Source organism: Nothoprocta perdicaria, unplaced genomic scaffold (assembly GCF_003342845.1).
Source record: "Nothoprocta perdicaria isolate Ctin4 unplaced genomic scaffold, notPer1 scaffold_88, whole genome shotgun sequence".
Taxonomy (NCBI): Eukaryota; Metazoa; Chordata; class Aves; order Tinamiformes; family Tinamidae; genus Nothoprocta; species Nothoprocta perdicaria.
Genome location: NW_020456176.1, coordinates 1,548,872 through 1,571,245, shown reverse-complemented (window position 1 = coordinate 1,571,245; position 22,374 = coordinate 1,548,872). Strand labels below are relative to the sequence as shown.

At 37.6% G+C, this 22,374-nt stretch overlaps 1 protein-coding gene across 1 annotated transcript in view; it reads right to left on the bottom strand.

Annotated features, from left to right (window-relative positions):
• TAPT1 (transmembrane anterior posterior transformation 1) overlaps window positions 1-22,266 on the bottom strand; it is a 40,731-nt gene extending 18,465 nt beyond the window's left edge. The window contains exons 1-5 of the mRNA XM_026052389.1: window positions 22,189-22,266; window positions 17,179-17,309; window positions 14,161-14,279; window positions 9,522-9,545; window positions 1,599-1,761 (exon numbers count right to left, since the gene is read on the bottom strand). Coding sequence (XP_025908174.1) covers window positions 1,599-1,761; window positions 9,522-9,545; window positions 14,161-14,279; window positions 17,179-17,205 — 333 coding nt within the window. The 5' untranslated portion in view covers window positions 17,206-17,309; window positions 22,189-22,266. The remainder of the gene's footprint in view (window positions 1-1,598; window positions 1,762-9,521; window positions 9,546-14,160; window positions 14,280-17,178; window positions 17,310-22,188) is intronic.
• Window positions 22,267-22,374: the final 108 nt, after the last annotated feature.

Here is a 22,374-nt window from a genome sequence, read left to right as displayed (position 1 = left end):
AACACCCGCAAACAAACAAAAAGCTCGGCCCCCTGGTTTGGTATGCAGGATTTCATAACAGAGCAACAAAATTAAGAACCGTTTCCAGCTTTCAACTTTGAAGTCTAATGTAAACCTAATAACTAGAATAAGGAAGTCTCCCACTGCTCAGAGTTCTCTCCCATTCCTGAGTTACGAAAGGAAACTTGGGCAGTATTTCAGTTAAGAATCATCTCTGGTTTTGCTAAATGTAACTATCAAATTCAACCTCATTCAGAAGCACGTCCTCCAATTCTCTGCAAAGGCTGCAGGCTGTCTTCAAATCACGCAGCATATAGTGCTGTGTGCATTAACACACATGCTATATGGCATTAACAGGGTCATATTTCCTAAGCATTAACAGAAGGGATTCAAAATCTTCTTGAAATAAACAGGAATGACCATTTTGAGCACTTAAATTTATTTACCAAGTGATAATCTAATAGATTAAAGGAAGAGTGTGCATGAGGGTGTGCAAGGATTCCTAGCAGAACTACAACTCATACAATAACTCAGTGCCAATATTTTTAAATACACATAAATTATATATATTTTTACTATTTAATATTTTTGCTGAAAAACACAGAGGAAAAAATATATGATTAAAAATTGAGGTGGCTTTATTACATTTGCTTCACTTAAGAGTATGAAACCAGTTCTTTATTCAACATTCTCATTTCTCATGAGGAACAAAAAAGCATAGTTAGACCAGATTTTCAGTTTATGCACAAGGTGCAGCTCAGTTTTAGCAGTCTTCAAGCCAAGGTACAACAGATGCTCAAAGATCAATTAATGCATTAGTCAGCGATTCTCTGTACACAGTCAAGAATGAGTCCCTTAAAGGGGTTATACCATTAACATGTCTTTTGTTTGCAGGCCAGAGATAAGACTATAGCTATAAAAAGCCTACCAGAAACATTATTTATTTATGAATCACTGATCGTAAGAGTGGAATTAAAATCTAATCTATTAATAACAAGCTAAAAGTAGTTTTTTTTTTATATTGCCAGGATTCCTTTCTCTTAACTCCCAAGCCAGATGTTCCTTTCTCTTGTTTCTCTACAGTCAGCTCACTTATTGCCTGTGTACTCAGACATCTACTTGCTCATCAGGATTGAGGGAAGTCAAGCAGGAATTTGTCTTTTCTTGTTTTTAAGGAAAAGCATAATTCCATAGTGAAGGATTTAAAAAGCACAAATTCCATGTCTTCTACCATCATACTTCTGTTTTCTTTCAACATCTTTTCACCATTTCAAGTCAACAGTTTATATCGATCAGTTTTTGAAGTCATGTGCTATATCTTACACTTCAGTTTAAGTTATTTTTTCTTCCCTTCCCAGTTCTCTTCAATTGAATTGATGAATGAACTACAGAAAACATGCAATATGAAATTGGATCTACAAAATTTATTTTTTTCATTAACTTGTCTGCTATAGCACACTTATATTTCATATAACGGGAATGTATGTGCATTTGTGAGAAAGAGAGATGGGTCAAATTTTAAATACAAATACTCTAGCACCATTACATTTTAGATATCCTGAAAAAAGCATGCTTGACACTGATGCCAACATCCTTACCTCAAGCATATTATAGATGATGTAGAGCTTTATGACAGACTGTCCCCTTATCAGATGATACATCATAGAGTAGTCAACATAGTGCATCATGAAGTAGCAGATGACCAGTATGACTCCTTTGAGAATGTCACATACCTGAGCAGGTTGCAGCAAACGTCTATCACTGAAATACAAAGTGCAGAAAGTTCCACTGAATGTCACATACTCACAAAACAGGAGTGTCTTCAAGCCAGTGTGAATTTACAGCTGTTAATTAAGAATATCTATGCAGCTCAGAGCTGCTTCTTCCCTTCCCCCTCACTTCCCAGAACATATGGAATACCCTACGCAATGAGATCGCGCTCGTGAAAGGGATCATCCTCTCTCAATGGCCAAAGCCACATCTATTTACTTCATATTTTGTATTTGCTGGGTCAGAATTCCCACTTGATAAAAACCTGCTGCAGGAGGGCCCTTTATGTTTTAAAATTACTTCCCTCTTGTCTTGTGGGCAATTCTGCCTATTAATTTGACTTGCTCAGGTACAAAAATGTCTGTCTTAATCAGAAGAAAAGAAAATGAAGAAGCCATGTTCAAGTTCACTAAAAATGACCCCACAGTGAGGAACAAGTTATGAACAGTGCAATTTCCTCTCTTTTCAATCTGCAGCAGCCTCAACACACACACACGCACAAAATACTTGACCTGAATCATTGCACAATTTTATCATATAAGTCAAAACTACGGAAAGCATGGGATTTCACTTCAGCTGCCACAATACTGACCACGACATCAGGTACAAGGGAACTGCAAGCACTACTTGTCAAGGCTCACTCTTAGTTATTTAGTATTAGTAGCATGCTAAGCATTTTATTAAATCAAAGTGTTATTTAAGAAATAAGTACCAAAACAGAAAAATAATTTCTATTATGTATATTTTTAATATACTCCGTAAGGCTTTCACTGAAGTTTTATCTGACTGAAATTGAAACTAATTACCCAAACATAAATTAAGAACTCTTACGTTTTGCACACACACAGAGCTGACAGAATATTTCCCAAACCTGATCATGTGTTTGGAGAAAAATTTTAGAACGGCCTCCAGAAGTAGAGACATTAGAGAGACCTTGTCCACCATCACCCCAGCTCCAGGATTCACAACCTATTTAAGTACTGTACCACTTGCACTGTACTTTTGAGAAAACTGTACTTTTGGTTTCTTTGGCATCTTCCATGCAAAAGAAGAAAATTTCAGAGCATACAATTGAATTATACTTCACATCGTAGTATCCAGTGAATCATGCTAAGTTTAATTATAATGGACAAGTGTAGTATACCCATCCTGAAAGAACAAGAATGAGAAAGGTTCTAGGACTCCCAAATCACAGTTGTATATTTTGACCAGTGTAACCTCTCCATTTAATACACACGTTCTGTAAAATCTCAAATTAGAACTAAAGTAAAGGTAGGTTGGAAAAATATATTTTTCCTCCCTAGCAGTAATGAGATGTTATGAAATGTAAAGAGCTCTTAAATATATAGAAAAATAGCTCAGTCTGAAATTGTTGTTCAGGCACCTGACATCTTCATTCTTCCAGCTAACACTTTGTCATTAGGAAAAGAAGCATTTAATGTAGGGACATGGACCAGGTTAGACACCTCCATGCAAAATTTCCCCGGTAAAGCAGTGCAACATAGTGAAAGAAACCAAGCAACACCCAGAAACACACTTCTGTTACAAAGCTTCAACAGATACCTCCAATCTCTCCAATCTCTCCATTCCTGGGCCATCCCCTGCAGCCAAACCACAAAATCTTTCACTGTTCTCCTATGTCCACGGCACAATTACTAGACTGGATAATCAACAACTGTAATCATAACTAACTGCATAACTAATAAATATGGAAATATTCCATAAATACTGTTTGACCAGAAGAAAGTCTTATGTTTTCAAGAGTGATTGGTGCTAAGTAGCTTTTAACACTACATAGGCAATGCTTAGACATTAGCAGCTTCATTTATACTGCAAAAGTTGACAATTTGCCTGAGTTCAGGAAAGGGTAGATCAAGCCCAAGCTCCTACCACGCCATAAGGGAAGAACTTTAAGAACGACGCAGGCAGATGTAATTCCTAATTAAGGTTAATAATTGCTTATTGTTGGCATTATTTATGAATTATTAAAATGGATTCTGAAGTTACAACTCAAAGCATATATGTACACACACACTGACTGTCAGAAGTGCTGAGCAGTCATATATGCCAGCATGCCTGAATATTGGCTTTCCTACAGCTGCTAGTGGTCAGGGTCCTCTACTGCCTTCTCTAAGGACCTACAGCCACAAACTCAGTATCTAATTCTTCTAAAGGCCACCACAAAGAAAGGGACTAAGATTACTTTGCCTTTTACTATTAATGCAAGAAAGATAATGGAGAAGAGCCTGGAAACACAAACGATGCTCAGCTAGTTCCTGTTTTGCGAATTAGGCAGGGTACTGATTTTTACGATACAAGGGCATCTTACTGATACTCAGTGCTGAGCGCAGCATCCTCGTGACTTTCTGTGGCAATCTTTCAGGAGTGTCTTCAGAGGAAAAACACTATGAGGTCCACAAATCAATACAGACTGAAATCTTGCTTGTAAACTAGAACTCCTTTAACATGACAATGTTTTAAAGATGTGAAAAAGCTCCACCACAAGTTCAGCAAACAAGAAAAACAAAAAGTTCCTCCATAGCAAGGATTTCTTTTCCATGTGATACCCCTCACTTGGGATATTAAGCAACCACAAGTGTTCTCCAAAGGCCTTTCACATGGCTACCTCCATCATTCAACATAGGTAAATCTTGGTTTTGAGTTAGGACTTTCTATTTGAGCTAGCTGGCTTAAGTCTGCAGCTGTTTAAGGCCACAGTGCAGCATGGACACACATCTGTGTTGTTAGCCCTACCACTCTCTTCTGCTTCCACTGATTTTCTGCAGAACAACTCCTATCCCTCAAGTAAAATACAGGAGAAGTTGATATCCAAGTAAATCACCACAGCTTAAGACAAACTAAAAAATTAGATTACAAATGGTCACGTGCAGAATTGTGCTTCTGAACACGGCATAAATTTGGAAACCTAACTCTGGAAACCACTACCACACAGAGGTGCAAAGTCACAACTTTCCACATGCTGCGAAGACAAAGGCATTTTGAAAATACTCTGGGTACAGAATAAGCTGAATAACTATCATTATGGTCCAAGTCAAAGGGTGCCCAAAAGGGTCCAAACAACCGCACTTGCCTGTCACGTCTTGCAGAAATCAAGATTTTGAGTACATTCAAATAATGCATTTGGTGAATTTTACTTTTCAGATTTCAAAGTTATTTGATTTATTTTCCTTAGGCATGTAATAAAACTTAAGAAGCATTCCACTGATTGTCTTCAAAGTTTTAACTAAAAAACACATTAGTTTCCTATTCAAATTTGTACAGTAAGTAATCTATGCAAGAAATGGAACCAATAGTAACACTGTGACAACTTTCAAAACACATTTTAAAATAACTCACAAAAACGTCCTTATACTTTCAATATCTTCAGTTTGATGACAGAAAAGTCTCAACCCTTGCTATCTCTAATGCAAAATCAGCATAAGGGACTAGAATCCAGGGCAGACTACAGGAAAGCTGCCTTCTTGAAAAAACACACACACCAAGATCCTCTTGCCATTTAAAAATCAATTTCACCATTCTTTTGCTAAACACACTTAAGAAAACCCTTCAGACTGACAAGTAAACTGGAGTCTACAGCTAACACAGTTCAATTAAGAGACACTTAACTATGACTACTTCATAAACCTATAAGAGCATTTCTTGTTCCATTCCATTGCAGATGCTTTTCTGCTTTGGTTAATAGCGTTTACAAAAGCATTTTGAGATGTAGCTCTAAGGATAGGAACAATTGTTTCCCACAGAGACAAGGAAATCAAGTAAATGGATTAAGTCTAACAGATTTGTCTCCTTTTGGCAAACATCACAGAATACCTGCAAAGCCTGCAGTTATGAACTGATGCAGTCGCTGCTCAGTGACACTGATCATTGCTGGCTTAGGACATCATCAAGCTCCACATACCTACTGCTTCAACCTGTATTTGTCACAGATCAGTCCCATTCTTCCCATAAAAATATTCAACATATTTATAAACACACGAGTGGATGGGTTCTCATGCCTGTCAAAATCTCTTCGCAATCTCATTTTTGCATAGTATTTTCTGCTTCCGTTTTTCCTCAATTCACGTTTCCATGCAGTGTCATCAGTAACTCAATGATCATGTTTGGAAAATATTTTCTTGATTAATATTATCCACAATTTGGTAATGCTGTATTTATCATCAAGAAAATCTTTAAAAAATGCAGAAAGCCAATACTGTCCAAAGCTATGAAAACTACACAAAGACCCAGACATCTGCAAGAAAGAGATCGCCTAAGTTCTGATGTTATTTTCAAAATCTTGTTTAAAAGGAGGAAATGAAAAGCTAAAAAAAATGACAATATTGAGCTACTGCAGAAGTCCAGAAAATACTGAATGGATATAAGAAGTCAAAACAGCTTTAATTAGCTTATTTTTTAAAAAAGTTGTCTATTTTATACATGTATAAAGTTACATATATTATACATACATGCAGAATTGTGCATAGAAGGGAAGCTTTCACATGAAAAGCAGGGAAGCTTTCACATGAAAATTAATTATGTTTTTTTCTTGTGAGCAAAAAATGAGAACAAGAAATAAAGAACATCATGATAACCATTTAATTTTTTCTATTATAAAAAAATAAATCAATTATAATCTGCAATAATCAGTGGGCCTTTTCCTTCAAAGCTATCCCAGAGATAACATGAGGTAACCAAAGCAAGCTAAACATGTTTGTTTCAGTAGCATTTAGGTATTGAATTATCATGTCCAGAGGGCTCATTATCCAAGATGCAATACTTCATTATCTTACTGGATTCTAGACATGATTTATGCAAATTGTTTCACAACTTGGCTCTTCATTCAGCGAAGTATCTTTCCAAGCGAAACTTCCACATATCCCAAGTTCTTTGTTAAGATCGAAGATTTCTATCTTATCACTTACTTATTTTCCTCCCATTATTCCATTATTACTTCTAACACTCTTGTTTTTTTTCATACTAAGGCACTTGAAAAAAAATTATAATTGATTCAATTATGCTAAGCCTGAAATTCTGAGGTCTAGCTGTACTAGACTAACAAGCAATCAAATTTAATTAAACTTCTTCAAACAAAGCCTATTTATAGAAAAGCAAACAAGACTCGTCCATTCTTTAAATTAAGTACGATATAAAAATCTTATCCTGCTTTATTACCTCTGCTAAATACACCAAGCTGTTTAAACACAAGATAATCCTTCAATATGCATAAATTCCAGCTGAAAATCCACGCATCCTCCAGGAAGAAGCCTACAAGAAAGCTTTCTGACGCTGTTTAATAACCGACTAGGTCTCCAAATGGCAATTATACGACTGCAAGCCTGGGGAATATCCAAAGCCAATACTAACTTTAATCCAAGCAGGCGGTTGGGCGCCCGTTGGGCACCGCTGTTCCCACCTGCCCGGTGCTGCCGATGCCTTCCCTTCGGAGCGGCGCCTTCCCGTGGCACCTCGGGCCAGGGGCCTGCCCGGCAAACGCGCGCGCTGCCTTGCTGGCATCTGCAGGGGCTGGAATGCTGCTCTAGCAAAAGGGATTTTTTCCAAGTCTTATTCATACATTCAAGACAATGCTTTAAATCTTGAATCTTTACCAAACTTCCCAATTTATGGTCTCGCGACCCTAAAACGTATTTTGAAAATGCACAATTCTAACTTTTCCTCCAACTTATATACCCCTGCAATCTGTAACAAATTACTTTAAATATTTATTATGTGAGAAAAGAGTAATTTACCATGTTAAAAAAAAATGAAAGCCAATTTGTCCCTTTACAGACAGCCTCTGCATATCCTCACCATTAAAATACCAGATGTTTTTTGCTGCCACCAATTTGTTGTACACATTTTATGAACAAATAAAATTTTTGCTCAACTATTTGAAACATTTGCAAGAAAACTCCCTCTAAGTCTTAAAAAAATACCAGCTGAGCTTACCTCACGAGGTTATTATATGTTGGTATATATTGAACCAGCAAAGAAAATTTGCTGCAAGCAGTGTTTGGCACGAGCAATCTCCATACACAGGAGAAAGTTCAAGGAAGCAGTTACTCAAGTGCCACTTTCAAGGTACATCTGTTCAATACTGTACTCCACTGGAAGAGATCTATCTCCATCTACTGGTTGGATGAAGTTAGGTTTAAATGTTCCTAAGGGACATGATCATACAAATGGTGCTATGAAGACCGTTATAAATACCTCATATTTGCGTTTCAACTGAATAAAGTATTGGTTGCACAATACGCTGCTTCTGTTGTCATTAAAGCAGCAGAACAGTCTAGGGTTTTCGGTGTTCAGCATCTGCCCTCAAACCCTTTTGTCTTCTGACAGCTGTATGATTAGAGCTGCTTAGTATTCAGTACAGTGGTTACAGTGGTTAAGTAATAGCTCTACATTTAAGAAGAGTATTCTAGTTACAAATCACAAGCAATTTTAAGGAGAGAGTTTGACAAACAACTGGCTTCAAAAGAAATATACATAAAAATCTTAAGATTAGGTGTTAAGTGATTTAAACACTTCAATAAGCATGGCTTTGGTAAGTTGTTTGCTAAGTGGCTAGACAACCTGGAACATAAAACATAGCCCAGGTCATACTTGGAGTTCATGTTCTACAGAGCCTCATAACAAAGTAGAATAATAATAAAAAATAATAACAATAACAATAATCTCAGAGTTGTCTAAATGATGTATTTCATCAGTGACCATTTCAGTGAAGTTGGTGTTTTGGCAAAACTGACTACAGTGAAATACAGATCTGCTTGAATACTAGTCTACTTAAGAAACTGATATATAAAAGAGGTCTGCACATACTGTTATACTCCTAACATTGCACACACAGTCCCGCTTGCTTTCTCAGGCCTTCTGACATTCCTCAGTTCTTTGCCACTCTGATTACATACGATTACATACCACTTTCCTGCTATCGTGTAGAATAAGTTCAATATATTTTGTCTAATTTTACAGCTTTAAAGTGTCAAGAGGATGTCTTCATTTTTAACTGGTTCCTTTAATATAGCCACACCTAAATGCAGTTTACTCTAAAGAGTTAGTATGAATTAAGTTTCCAATTCTAATATCACAGACAGGAGTTTACAAATCTGAATAATCTATAATTGTATCTATATACATACTAAATATATATGATGATTTAGTAGATATTTTAATAAAAAAACTTAACCACCCCACCTTTGCACAAAAAAATCCTGTAATCCTCTAATAGGCTTGTCTAGCTAATAATGCATTTTTTCCTTCAAATTTGAGTAATTATTTTAGTGCAAATATTTTTAATTGTATTTTATATCCAATCAGGGATAAAAGGAAACATATAAACAGTTATATTGGATGTTTGTTTCTCCATTAAGTGATAATTAAAATAAAAATTATCTGGGATTTTTTATTTTTTTAAATTTTACAGTCATTCCAGATCAGAGTCTTAATCCTTTGATGTACACCTTCATTATTCACACATTATTCACATTATTCAACCACAGTATCACAAGTTTCTAATCTTATATGAGGCATTAAGAAGAATGAGCAGATTAATACATAAGAGGATGTTATTTTTCAGTTAGTATATCAAGTAGAGATGTCAGGAAAATCAAAATTCTAGCAAGTTTGCTGGAAAGGCAAGAAATGGAGCGCTAAATCTGCAAGCGTTAAATCACATTTCATTGTCTAAACAATCAAGAACCTCTACATGCACACAACACAAGACCATGCTAAGAATGAAACAAAAAACCAACCTTGCTGTTAGGCCCCCATGAGAGCTGTCTCAAAACAAATAAAAAAAACGAGGTTTCAAATAAGTGATATCTAGCATCAGCTTTCATTAAGCATTTTTTTTTTTTCTAATAAAGAACCAACTACAAGTGAAGGCAGAAATGAATATAGGATAAAGTGCTGTATTTATTACGCAGAAAATCAATTTAAAGACATCTATCAAAGAACTTTTAGTAAGCACCTCAAATTTTCAAAATGAAGCACTACAAAAATGTTTAAAAATGCAATGTATACAAAATACAGCTATTAACTTGACTAAAGCATCACTTAGTATAAATATTTAAAAAAAAAAAAAAAGAAAAAAAGCCTAACAAGACATAACAAGACATTATAAACTATTTACAGCAGGGGCTACAATTTTTCCAAGATTTTGTTTTAAATTGGGATGAACTGGTATCCAGGCAAGTCTATGTAGAGCCTTCAAATCGGTTTTAAAAGATCACAATGTATCTCCCCAGTGAAGCTAAGCAGTGAAGCTAATGTCAGAAAGGATGGCCATTTCATGTTGCCTTAGCACATCCTGGATATTGAATCTTTAAGTGTTGGTTTCTCTCTTGAAGTATATTGGCAAATCTAGTTGTGTTATTGACTTGTAATTAGTCTGCTTACTGAAAATATGTACATGTGATTTGGGTGGGATAATTGCCTAGAAGAGAGGGGGGGAAAAAAGTCAGGATTTACTCACCAAGGAGGAATCCCTGTGACACCACATTCCATCCTATAAAGGAAGTGAAAGTGCTCTTCCCTGGGGTCTGATTTACAAGAAAGAAAGAAAGAGAAGGTTGTAACGTTGCTATGCTGAGCACTGACATGGGAAGAGGAGCACCTGATGTGAGAGCAGGACAGAGAGGCCTGAACGCAGAACTGCCGCCTTGGGCGCTGGAAGGCCACACGTTCTGGTGAACAAGTGCATCGCTGGACCTGACCTTGGGACTACGTGTGCAGCACAGGGTTCAGATTTATTTAATCCATTACATATGAATTAAATATTATATGATTTTTTATATATATATATATATATTTAATATAAAGAAGTGTCCATAATAAGACTGGTAATATTTTTTGCCCTCCAGAGGCTTTTCTTGCTACAGCTGCCTTCTTAAAGTAATTTTTTCCTGAAGAGGATAAATTTATAGCTTCACAGCAGGCCAAGGGAAATTTATTAGGAGGATGTAATACAACTAAAAGTTACTAGGTTATTGTCGACAAGACACAAATGCGTTTATTTTGGGGAGAAGAAAGAGTGCTAGACAACATGCAACACAAGTATGTTTGTCTGTATATATACATATGTGCGTGTATATATATACACACACACACACATATACAAAAACCTCCACACAGAAGACAGGATCTGGTGAATCATTCTAAGAATATTTCTTCATATAGAATATGATTCATGATCTACTTCTGTGTTGCTTTGAAAAAGTCAGAATCTTTTTTTTATAAAATCTCACTTTCCAAACATTAGTCTTTAGTCATAGTATGGATAAGCTGTAAATGTCTATATTTTAATTAACCTGGAAGTTAATTTTAGACTCAGCTAATTTGTACCCTTCACACCATGGTGATTGCCTTTTTTTTTTTTTTTTTTCCAAATACGGAAACTCTTCTAAATTCCTATTTAGAAAGAAGCCACTAGGTGGCGAAGGGATAAGTTCTGGGAACCTCTCCGCATGAACCGAATCGGAATTCCACCTCTAATTTGTTTTTCTCCTCCCCCTCCAAAGTACATGCTTCAAGTGGTCAGAAAGTATTTCAATCTAATGTGCATTAATTTGATTAGATTTGCACAGGAAAATCAAATTTAGGAAATTTTTTTCCCTTACTTGTGGGAAGAGCTGTTTAATTTTTGTTGTTGCTAATTTAAAGTATTACTTCCCTGACGTCATTTAATTTTCTGGGTTTATTTTAATTTAAGAGAACACCCTCCTACTTACAGAGCAGGGCAGCACTGACATTGCACCCGCCCATATCACCCCAGTAAGATGATTCAGGCACTAAGCCCTGTCAGTTGGACCATGACAGTATGACCAGCAGGGTGTAGTTTGTTTCATGACACATTCCTGGAATCCCTGTGTTGAACTTCAGTTGTTTTAAGCCTAGGTAAAAGAGCTGTGTTAATACCAGTGGAGCTCCTACAAGTATACGGAACTAAATTTATCGCCAAAGCACTTGGACTATCCAGAAAAAGGAGACGTATGAAGATATGTCACCCTTTGCTGTGTGTTAGAGAGCACCGTGAGATGAAACATTGAAACAGAGGTCACAGAGGTTATTCACTGCCTGCCTGCATTTCAGCACTGCATACAATACCATTAACAGGGATTAGCCCCGTTTCTATAGAATGTGCTTTTATTCTTTCCCAGAAATCAAGGGTAATGTAATCATCTTCTAGTTTCAAAAGAGTAGAAAAGAGGTAAAACAACAACTAACGAGCAGGATGAAGGGAGATAGAACCCTGCGCAATCACTTCCTTGAGACGTTGGGAAAAAAAGGCAGGATAGGATGAAGGGAGGAGCACTTTTATTTACTACACAGAATGGAATATGATGTGACAGGTTTGAAGAACAACCAGTCATGTCCCACTTGACATTTGTGAAGGGCAAGGTCAGAGATAATCAGCCACCTGCATTTGTCAATCCTTTTCATAATCACAGATGTTTTACCTATCGAATTGTATTTAGCTACAAATACATAAAAGTATTTCCTGAACAAATAAACACCCCTCTTTTTTTTTTTTTTTTTTCAAACATAAAACAAATACACACAACTAGGGAGAAAAAAAAAAGAAAAAGTAAAGTACAGACTCAGTGTTTGGAAGAAAGAATCATTACATCTGAAAAAAAGTTTCTTTACATACAAGAAGCATGAACTGCAAACATTTTATATCAGCAGCTCTAAAAATATCAATAAATCACACAAAGCCCCAAGGAGAGAATAAGTAAAGAGATTCTAGGAAGACAGACTTCATAAATGTTGGGAGAGAACTGCAAAATAAGCATTATGCCAAGAATTGTTACCAAAACAAAACTTTCTTCACTCAAGAAGGTCTTAAGTTTCTTTTGACTCTTACCTGTAAATATTTAAAATTGGCAGTCAAGTTGAATAAATTAAACAGATGTCTATCCTGCTTTGCAAACTCGAAAAGAGCATTGTGTGGGGATGTGTACATGCACAGAGATACTTAGATATACACATCTTACATCCACATAAGTATTAATCTTTTCAGCGATGTTCTCTTCAGTATAATCAACAGCACTCCTAATTGGCAATCAATATGAGAAGAGCAGAAAACTTTCAAAAGCAAAGTTGACTTTAAAGTTGGTGAGGAAGAGGGCAATGTACATGTAACTTAAAAAATAAAACCCCAAATTATATTTTAAAATCCAGTTTCCCTGAATCTTAATATTCTAGCAACAGCATGTAGATATTTGCAAGTAGATACACAATACAGTTGGTCATGTTAGAACTTAATAGCCAAACTGTTCTATACTCATCATTAAAGAAATATCTCTTTATGTATTGAAAATCCTGTAAACTAAACTAAAAAATAACAGCATAATAAAATGTTGGAGACTGCCACCTAGTGTCTATTTTAAGCAGCACTCACAAACGTTTCAACTTAAAAGTGTATTTTAAAAATACCATTTCATACAAGTAAATTAATATTTTTTATATTCTGAAAATACATTCTAAACTATGCATTAAAACATCATGCAAGAGAGAGTATATTTATAAAACAAATGCAAGTGCTCAAAAACCAGACATATATAACTACCTAAAAGTCCATGGAAATCCAGAAGGAAGACCCCCCAAGTCATTATTTATTCAAGATAAAGTTACATCAATACGAGACTGCAGTTCTTTCCTGTTACCCAAAAATCTGCATAACCAGATTTCACTTGAAGAGCTGATTTCATTCAAAGAAATTAATTTACACTTTTTCATTCCTGTGCCAAAGTAAAGACAGGCTTCGAATCACTAACTTTCTTTAGTGTCACGAGCTAATAAAGCAAGGAGTTTAGACTTCTAAAAATCTGTTAAAATTATCTTAACTCCTAAATGCCATCACATTTTTTCCCTAAGCTTCCCTGAAGTAAAAATAAACAAACTAATAATATGTGCTTTATATCATTATCCTTTGGGAAAAGGTTACTATGGGAATAAGAAAAAAAAATGTTTGGGAAAGGAAAACAATTCTGTTTTAACATTTTGTGTCAAAGTGTCTTCCAAAAGAATTGAAACAAGTTACCAACTAAAGCCTAAGAACACCTAAGATAATGTTCAAATAAAGGTTAGTCAAAAGCATAAGGCAACAGGGTAAGATTACATCTGTGTGCTAGCCTGAACGTACCTAAGGGTCACTGTTATTCAGCTGGTGCCTGTGAAGGGAAGCATGATTAGAGCCAGAGACCAGCGACAAAGTGCAAGGGTGGCACCTCCACCACCTTCGCTTTGGCCAACTGGAAATTTCTGGTTTATACTGGTAGGATTCACTAGTTTCAACAGTATTGAATGGGCATACAACTATGCACATAGATAACCAATAGAGAAATGTTATTTAAGGACATAAACACTCTCCTCTTAAATTTAACTTACCGTAAGCCATAGCAAGGTAGAGTAATGAACCGGAACATGGCCAGAAAAACTCTCAAGGGAAGCAGGGTGAACACATACAGAAAAGCATCCAGGCACAGAAAGATTCCAAAAAACATCAACTAGATTACAAAAATAAAACAGAAGACATTAGTAGTTTATAAAGTGCTCTTCATAAAGCAATACATTACATAAGATTTAGCCAAATAAACACAAAACTCACTTATCTAATCAGCTGAACTTAAGAGAGACTTCGAGGACAATTCAGCAAGAATTCTGGACGATACGGTCCTAACAGCAGAGGCTTTTGCAGACTTTTAGGTATTTTAGGTATTTAGGTATTTTCAAGTATTTAGCTATTCAGTAGATTAACTGCCCTGACTGCATTTTCTAATTCAGATGCAGACTTACTCTTTGCATCAGTACAGTGCACATTTTTTCACACTCTACAAGCTTGCTTATGTTGATACCTGGAGTTCCCACTCACGTCCTCCTTTCCCCAAGTGCAATTGCACTTGGCTGACACACCAACATCTGCCTGGTAGAATATTAGCAGTGCTGAATAGTTCACTCATTTCTGTAAACTATATTGAGTAGCTAATAGAAACTTCTACACAGCTTCTATGTTTCATATCACCATAACATATTTTAGCAAAAGAATAGAAAGACTATTTTTTTTTTTCCAAAATCAGATGCCCATGGTTTCCGTAAGACGGCAGAGAGGAAACAGCTTTTCATTTGGTATAGACAGCCTGTCACAACAAAGAGCTTCCACTGCAGACGCAGAAAAAGCTGCAGTGCTGCTATTGTTTACATTGCAACACGTCTAGCTTCTCTCTATAAAAAGGCACAAAGAACGCAAAAGCACAAAGAGAAACAGTGCCCTTTTTATCATTAACGCCTGGCACATGCTCGCAAGGAAGACATTCATAACCCCTTGCTGTTCAATGCCAAATCAAAAGTTACCCATATGGTTTATTCTAAGGTCTTTATGCATCTTTGCGGAGCGGTCAGAATAAAAGTGCGAGTGTAAAAGGCAGTAAATTCGAAGGACAAGGCTAAGACCAATATATTAATCTTCTCTTTTAATAGAAGAACTTTAACTCATAAAGATGTTAATCCATCTTAAAGAAATGTTAAACTCAACCATCCTGTCTCAAGGAGAACTGGCAGTCTTATCTTTGTGTCCTCTGAATAATTTTCCTTTAGACATATCTTAAAAAATATTAGGATAAGATAACCACTACAGGCTTTTTCTTTTGTAATTTTTAGTTGAAAACACTCTCATTAAAGCTGATCAGCACAAGGGAAAAAACTAAAAACATGATTAAATGTCCAGTCCAGCATATTTCTGCATAGCACTATACTGCTATGTATACACAGATACAGTTCAGAAGAAAATACTTCCTGCATTGCTCACCATTACCAGTGAAGCAATGACTTATACCAAGCTACTACCACTGGTTAATTTGATTTGAGACTAACCCACAGCTCAATATAGCTAATTTGTTATGTGCTAAGCCTATTATTATTATTACTATTATTATTATTTTTTTTTAATTCTAACAGGTCTCTGGTTAAGACATCCACAATTGCAGTGGAAGTCAGAAGAGTGATAATTTCAGCTATCAAGGAGAAAAAAAAACACATTGAACATTTACTGAATCATTTTCTTTGGGAAATATGCCGAATATGATCAGCTCACAGAACACCCCAGAACCAATGCCAAATTTAATGATTAAGATTGCAGCACCATGTTTTAATTTCAACTTTAAGCACAGCTCAATGTATTCGTAACAAATCTATATTTAATCTATTGCCAGCATATCCCAGATAATGACTTGTTCAAAAAACGATTATTTCACAGTTGTGTTACTATAGAACTAGAAGTGAGTCGTATACATACATCTCATCAAGCATTGAATGGTTTCAACCTGTAGTTTGTTTGGCCAGGGGACAATGAGGGATGAAGGAGTGGGGGCAGGTCTTGTTTTTAAGTTAATTATTCATTAAAACAAGATTAAATATGAGCATGTGGGAAATTGGGGGTTTTGCAGGAAATTCTGTATATTTTTAGTTGTCTGGATGTATGTTGATATATGCTCAAGTGATGAGAAATACAGGAAAAAAATCCATCTAAAAATAGAATGATTCAGATAGAAATCTAAATCCTTTCCACTAAGGTTTCACTTATTTCTACCTTTCAATTTCATCCATAACAAACTGACTTTTCCACCTGTAGTTTTCTGCCACTATTTTATTAGGCTTCCTCCCCTCACCTACACATTTGGAAGAAGCTGTAGGCTAAGATCTAAAATAATCCTTCTATATTACACCACTGACACTGGTCAATGCAAGTTCAGACTTACAATTAAGAACTACATCAAGGAGGTGGCAAAAATGCCTCACAGGATGGGGGTAGCATGAGGAGAAGGAACAGAGAGAGGGAAGGAAAGAAGGGTGGAGCAAACTGTGGCAGGAAGCAAAGTATGAGGCTACAAAACTCAAGTCACAGACAGAAATGCATCCACCACCTTATTTGTAAAGGATTGAAACCTTGAATTTTAACTTTGTAGATTGGAAATGGCCTCAAAACCTTTTCTTTTTTTTTTTTTTTTTTTTTTTTTTTTTTTTTTTTAATGTCAGGTTGCATTTTAAAGTAAAAGGTTTTCCTTTGATCATTCCTTACAGGGTCAGTTATGAACAACACAGGAGGAGTTCTGTTTTCATTTGAACTTATTTAAAGTGCTCTGGGCTTGAAAGCTAGTAATGCCTGTCTCTGCTGCTATCAACAAATGTCCATCCATTTATCAACAGCAAAAGGCAAACATAAGTAAAAAACAAGAATGGAAAACAAATAAAAGCATTTAACACTGAAGAATAATTACTGTGATGCTCAAAAACAGGTTTGTAACAAATGCATTTGAAAAGAAACAATTCCTTTAATTTGAAAAGAAACAATTCCTTTAACTCTATACACTAGCTTCAATCTGCAAGGTAAAGCAAAGAGGGCTTCTTCACCTTCTCCAGTTCCCTTGGTATTCGCATGCACGTGTACACCCTCTCCCTCCGCTCCGTGTACTTCGCTTCGTTGTGCTCGAGGAAGTAGCCTCTCGTTAGCTCAGCACTGATGAACCTCAGCAGCGAGAGATCTGCAGTTGGGAACATAGAAAAACAGAAGGCAGTTCGGCCATTAATCACAAAGAGAGCAGACTGCTGCGCTTGGGCTGCCTGCTGCGTTTCAGCTCTGTCACATCTACCCCAGAAGGTTTTTGCTGTTAACTGGAATGGCATATAACTTGGTGCACAACTAGCCACATGATTATCAAGTCTTGTTCTCCCATTCCTCAAAAGCAAATTAAGCTAATTCTATCAGTCATTATCATCAGACAACTTATTACTGCAAGACGTTAGCCAAAAAAAGCTATCCTGAATGCTGACTGGTTCTAGCTCTTAAATTAAGAGTGATAGAGCTCTTATTTTTAACTTCTTAGAATCCATTTTCTCTCAGCAACATTAGAAACTTGTTCCTTATTAATAATAAAAGTCTTCAAGACTATAATGTTCATGGTTACTCAATTTTAAGTCACTCAATGTGTAAATAGTGTAAGTATTCTGACTGATGGAAATAAGTCTTTCAAGACTTGAAAGACTTGAAAGACTATCAAGCATGTATAGATCTGCATTTTCCTCATAAGGCCTTGCAGAAACCCAAAATATCTTCAATTTACATAGCTTAAAGAAATGACACTTTCAAAGTACTTCCAATTAGGATTATTCATTATGAAGTGCGCACACACACACCCCGAGACAAAGATTAGCAGTTGACAGACAGTTAAAACAATCCCTAAACTAGAAAGTTATTTCAACTTTCTGACCAGTTGAATAGCTAGAAAGTTATTCAACCAATCTTGCTGCTCAAAGAATTTGTTATATAAATTCCTTGGAGAAGATGGTCACTTTTCAGAAGCTTTAATTTCACTATGGCTACCTGCAGACTGTACTCAGGTCTTTTTGAGTTTTAACATCCCAAGTAAACCCACCTAAGAAAACTGGAGTAGCTTTTTGAGGCCCAGTAGGTTTGCTAGCATAGCTGCTAAGTGCTCAAGCTCCCTGAAGTCAGCTCCAGCTTTTGGCTGGCAGGTGCAAGCCTTTTCTTGCACATACTCATATTCCCTATCAGTATTTAAGGGTGCTCTCAAACTTCTTGAGACCACAGACCCAGATGACAATTTTCCTCAGTCTCCTTTATAGTGAGGGAATGTTAGATCACCCAAGCGATTAGTTTCACAAAACAAATTCTCAGTGTCCCTCTAGGAAAATGGGAAGATTTTTAGTTCTTCCATAAAAATCAATAAAAGAGAATAACCTTTATTTCAGAATAATGAAAGGTTCCCTAGCAGCCCAGTGAGGCACCCGAGTACTACGTTCAGGACTGTCATAAAACTCAACACAGTCACTCAGCCACCGCAGAAATGTAGTATTGTAACAAGATTTTTTTTTCTTTTCCAATGATGTCTAATAATGGGGGGATAGGAGGGAAAGGAGGGCAACACACAATACAGGAACACCTCAGGCATCCAAAGTCATGCACCTATTTCATCTGCTTTTCAGAAGCAATGATCTCTAGGCTCTCCCTATCACCACAGAAAAACAGGGCTATTTGCATTTTAATGCCTCAAAGTGAATAATCTGAAAGCTGACTTAACTTTTAAATCAACCCATACAGTTGCTTCAAAAAACAAACAAAAAAAATAAAGGAAAAATCACAAGTGATGAAAATTCAGCACAAGGAGGCTGCCCTTAAGGTTTCATACTTAAGTTCTGACATCACCATCTCCTAACCATAATATTGCTATTTCTTAAGTGTTATAATAATGTTTATCATTTCTGGTTATTACTAGCATTTGAAAATAGAAACTGTTGATATTCACACAACAGGCAAAAGATGCAAATCATTTACTGGGACAGAGAGGTGCATTTACCACAGGACAAACCATGCCCACCAGTAATTACTATGTGAAGGCAGACAAACTGTAAATATGAATTTTATCAAAGCTTTAGCGGCTTTCAGGGTGGATAACAACAGCTTTTAAGATAGGAAGGCAAACATTGATGCTTATGTAGAGTACCTGAAACTGTCCGAGATGGCAGCTGCCCCTACCTGACCACCTTGGAGAAGAAAATAACCATCAGCTGATGAAACAGTAGCCATGAAACTACTGAGAGTTTTGAAGCAAAGGAGCCAGCTTCAAAAGAAGTAAAATAGAAGGAGAATAGGCACGGTGTGCTTGTAAGCCTGGGGTGGAAGCGGGTGTGAACAGAAGTTCTGGGCATTACAGAGGGTATTTAGAAATTTGTAGTTGTTCATTACGACTCTGAACGTCTGGCACTGCGGTTGATCTGATCCTCTGCCCATACTGACCACCCACATAATTCACTAATCACTGGTTAAATGTGCATCATTAATATGTCCCACCATGATTTGTTTTAAACTATGTGAACTGGGCAGTTTTCCTAAGATAATTTGCTTGGGTACTGATTTCTGTAATTTATTATCACTGTTCCACTGCTCCCAGGCTGAGGCTACTGTAAATCTTAAAGGTACTTAAAAGCAGAGCGCCATGGAGTTTAGTGAGTAGTAAAACAATAACCAGTATTGACATTTAAAGTTTCAATCAAAGTTCATTCCAGTGAAATAAAGCCAGTTCATACCACTAAACTATTTTTCAAACCCTTTGCACATTTGTTTTCTGAAGTCTTCCTCTATAACCTTCTCACTTCGAACTTGTTTTTCCTGTATCCTTTCTTGTTAAGGAAACAAAACAAAACAAACTACCATGAGATAAACCTAGGCGTGGGACAACAAATCAGCTGCTCTGATTGCCCAGGGGCATATTCTTACAGGACTGGTAAACCACCCTCTCTAACTTAAAGAGAATGCACCCCTAACTACTCATTTCTCCTGCAGAGCAAACATGTGAAAAAAGAAAACCACCCAGGAGTAACGAATGAGTTATTTACTCCCACTCCATCTTACCTCACACAAACTCATTCATGTGCCTACTCTTCAGGAAAAAAAAAAAAAAAAAAAAGGATCAAAAGAATTTTTAAGTTTCTTCTACCTGACTTTCAGCTTTTTCTTTTTCTATCTGACCTCCACCTTTTTTTTCCACACCCCAGACTTTAAGGCTTGAAAAGTCTGTCCTTATTACGGAGGTTGATCAATACACCAGCTCCAGACTGCAACTGCAAACAACTGCCTTGGTCATGGGGAAAGAGCTGGAATACTTAGTCCCTCGGTCACCTTCTGCTTGAGCCACCTATTCCCACTCAACATCAGCCCTAGCACTACGCCAGCAGGGCTGTTTGTGAAGCAAACCAAGTACTGATCCCTTAAGGCAAAGCACAACAAAAAAAAGGTAAGCAAAGGAACAGGATGAGAGCAAGTGCAAAGGAGAAGAGTCACAAATTGTCTGAAAAGTACTACTTTACTGAACTATCACAGCATTTTTTTTTTAATAAGAAAACACTGCAATTCCAATTCAATTCTCTGCCTTACATTCATAAAGTTTTAGGTGCTGGCCTGTGAGTGTGCTGTCTGAACATTTAATCTAAGAGCAGTTTCACCCACCTCCCTACTCAGAACCAAAAAAATGCATAAGCTTCTTCAAAATACACGTAATTTCTTAAATCACCTCTTGATAATGATTTATCTAAGTTATACTTCAGCGTGTATTTAACCATTAACCAGAAACTTGCCCAAATGTAAAATCCACTGTGCCTCAATTTATTACCATAACCTTATTATATTAAATTAATCCTAAATGCTACATTTCCAGGCACTCATTCCACCTCTACCAATCCTAAATAGGCATTTCCACAAACAACCAGGTCAATACAATAGTACAACACTAACATGCACGCAGTGGTTATTTTCTCCTCCAAGCAACTCGTCTGAACACTGGTCTTACTTATACCATCTTGAGAAAAGAGAACCCCCCCACACACACACACACACTTTTATGCAGTATAATGCATAAAATAACAACCGAACTAGTTCATTACAAGCATGAGAACTGCAGCAGCTTCATCAGCACCACAGAAGCTCAACCGAGGATGCCCAAGCCCGTGGCACATCTATGGGAGCCAAGGCTGGCACAGCTCCTGTCCAGATTAACGGGAAAACCTTCAGTTGTGCCACACAATCTAAGTTAAAACCCATTTTCTTTCTTCTACTACTTTTTATTCTGATAAACCTGTGGTGCCACATTCAAGCCACCACGGAGGCAGAAACAAAGCCTAGAAATCCTACTATCTCTTTGGGTACTTTTCATACTTTCCACAAACTGCTCCACTCAGGATACGCCGCTAATAAAGTTGCTTACAAACATAGTTGAATCACCACCACACTAAACTACAGTTTCTACTTTTTAAGAAAAAATTTTTAGTAATTTTTAAAAACCACGCTGTAGATACTAAGAATAATCACTGCAACCATAAGTCTACAGAGAACTTTGACAGAATGGGCCACTACATTTTCTCTTCTTGCTTTTTCTCCCCCTCCCTATAAAATCCTTATTTAATAAGCTACTCTTGGATAAGAAGCCTGCTCTTATCCCGCACAACTTCCAGGCTCCAGCAGTGCTTCCCGCAGCGGGAGCAGAAGCGGCGCATTCACAGTTAGGTGCGTTCAACAACAACCACCACCACCACCACCACAACAACCACCACCGCCCGGGAGCGTTTCCCGGACTTCAGCCGGATCGAGAGTGCCCAGCGGCGGGGCGAGGGAAACACGGCGCCCATTTCGGGGCAGTTGGGGCACACAGAGCCTGCCTGGGCTGCGCTGCCACGCTTTTACACCGCTGCAACACGGCGGAGCCGCAGCCACGGCCGGTGCCCGGCCTCGGGGCAGCTTCACCCGCCGCTCCGCGTTCGTGCCACCCGCTCCGCGGCCGCGGCGCCGCACGCGCGGCTTCCCCCGGGCCGGGCAGCGGCGCGGGGAGCCGCCTCGCGGCCCTCACGCACCCGAGAGGCTCCGCTTCTTCTTCCGGCCGCGGTCGCTCTCGTAGAAACCCAACGTCTCGGTTCGCTGCTGCGGCGACGGCTGCCCCGCGCCGCCCGGGGCCGGCCGCGACTCGCCGCTGGCCCACAGCGACTTCGGCTCGCCGCGGCCCTCCTGCTGCTGCTGCTGCTCCGGGGCGCCGCGCCGCC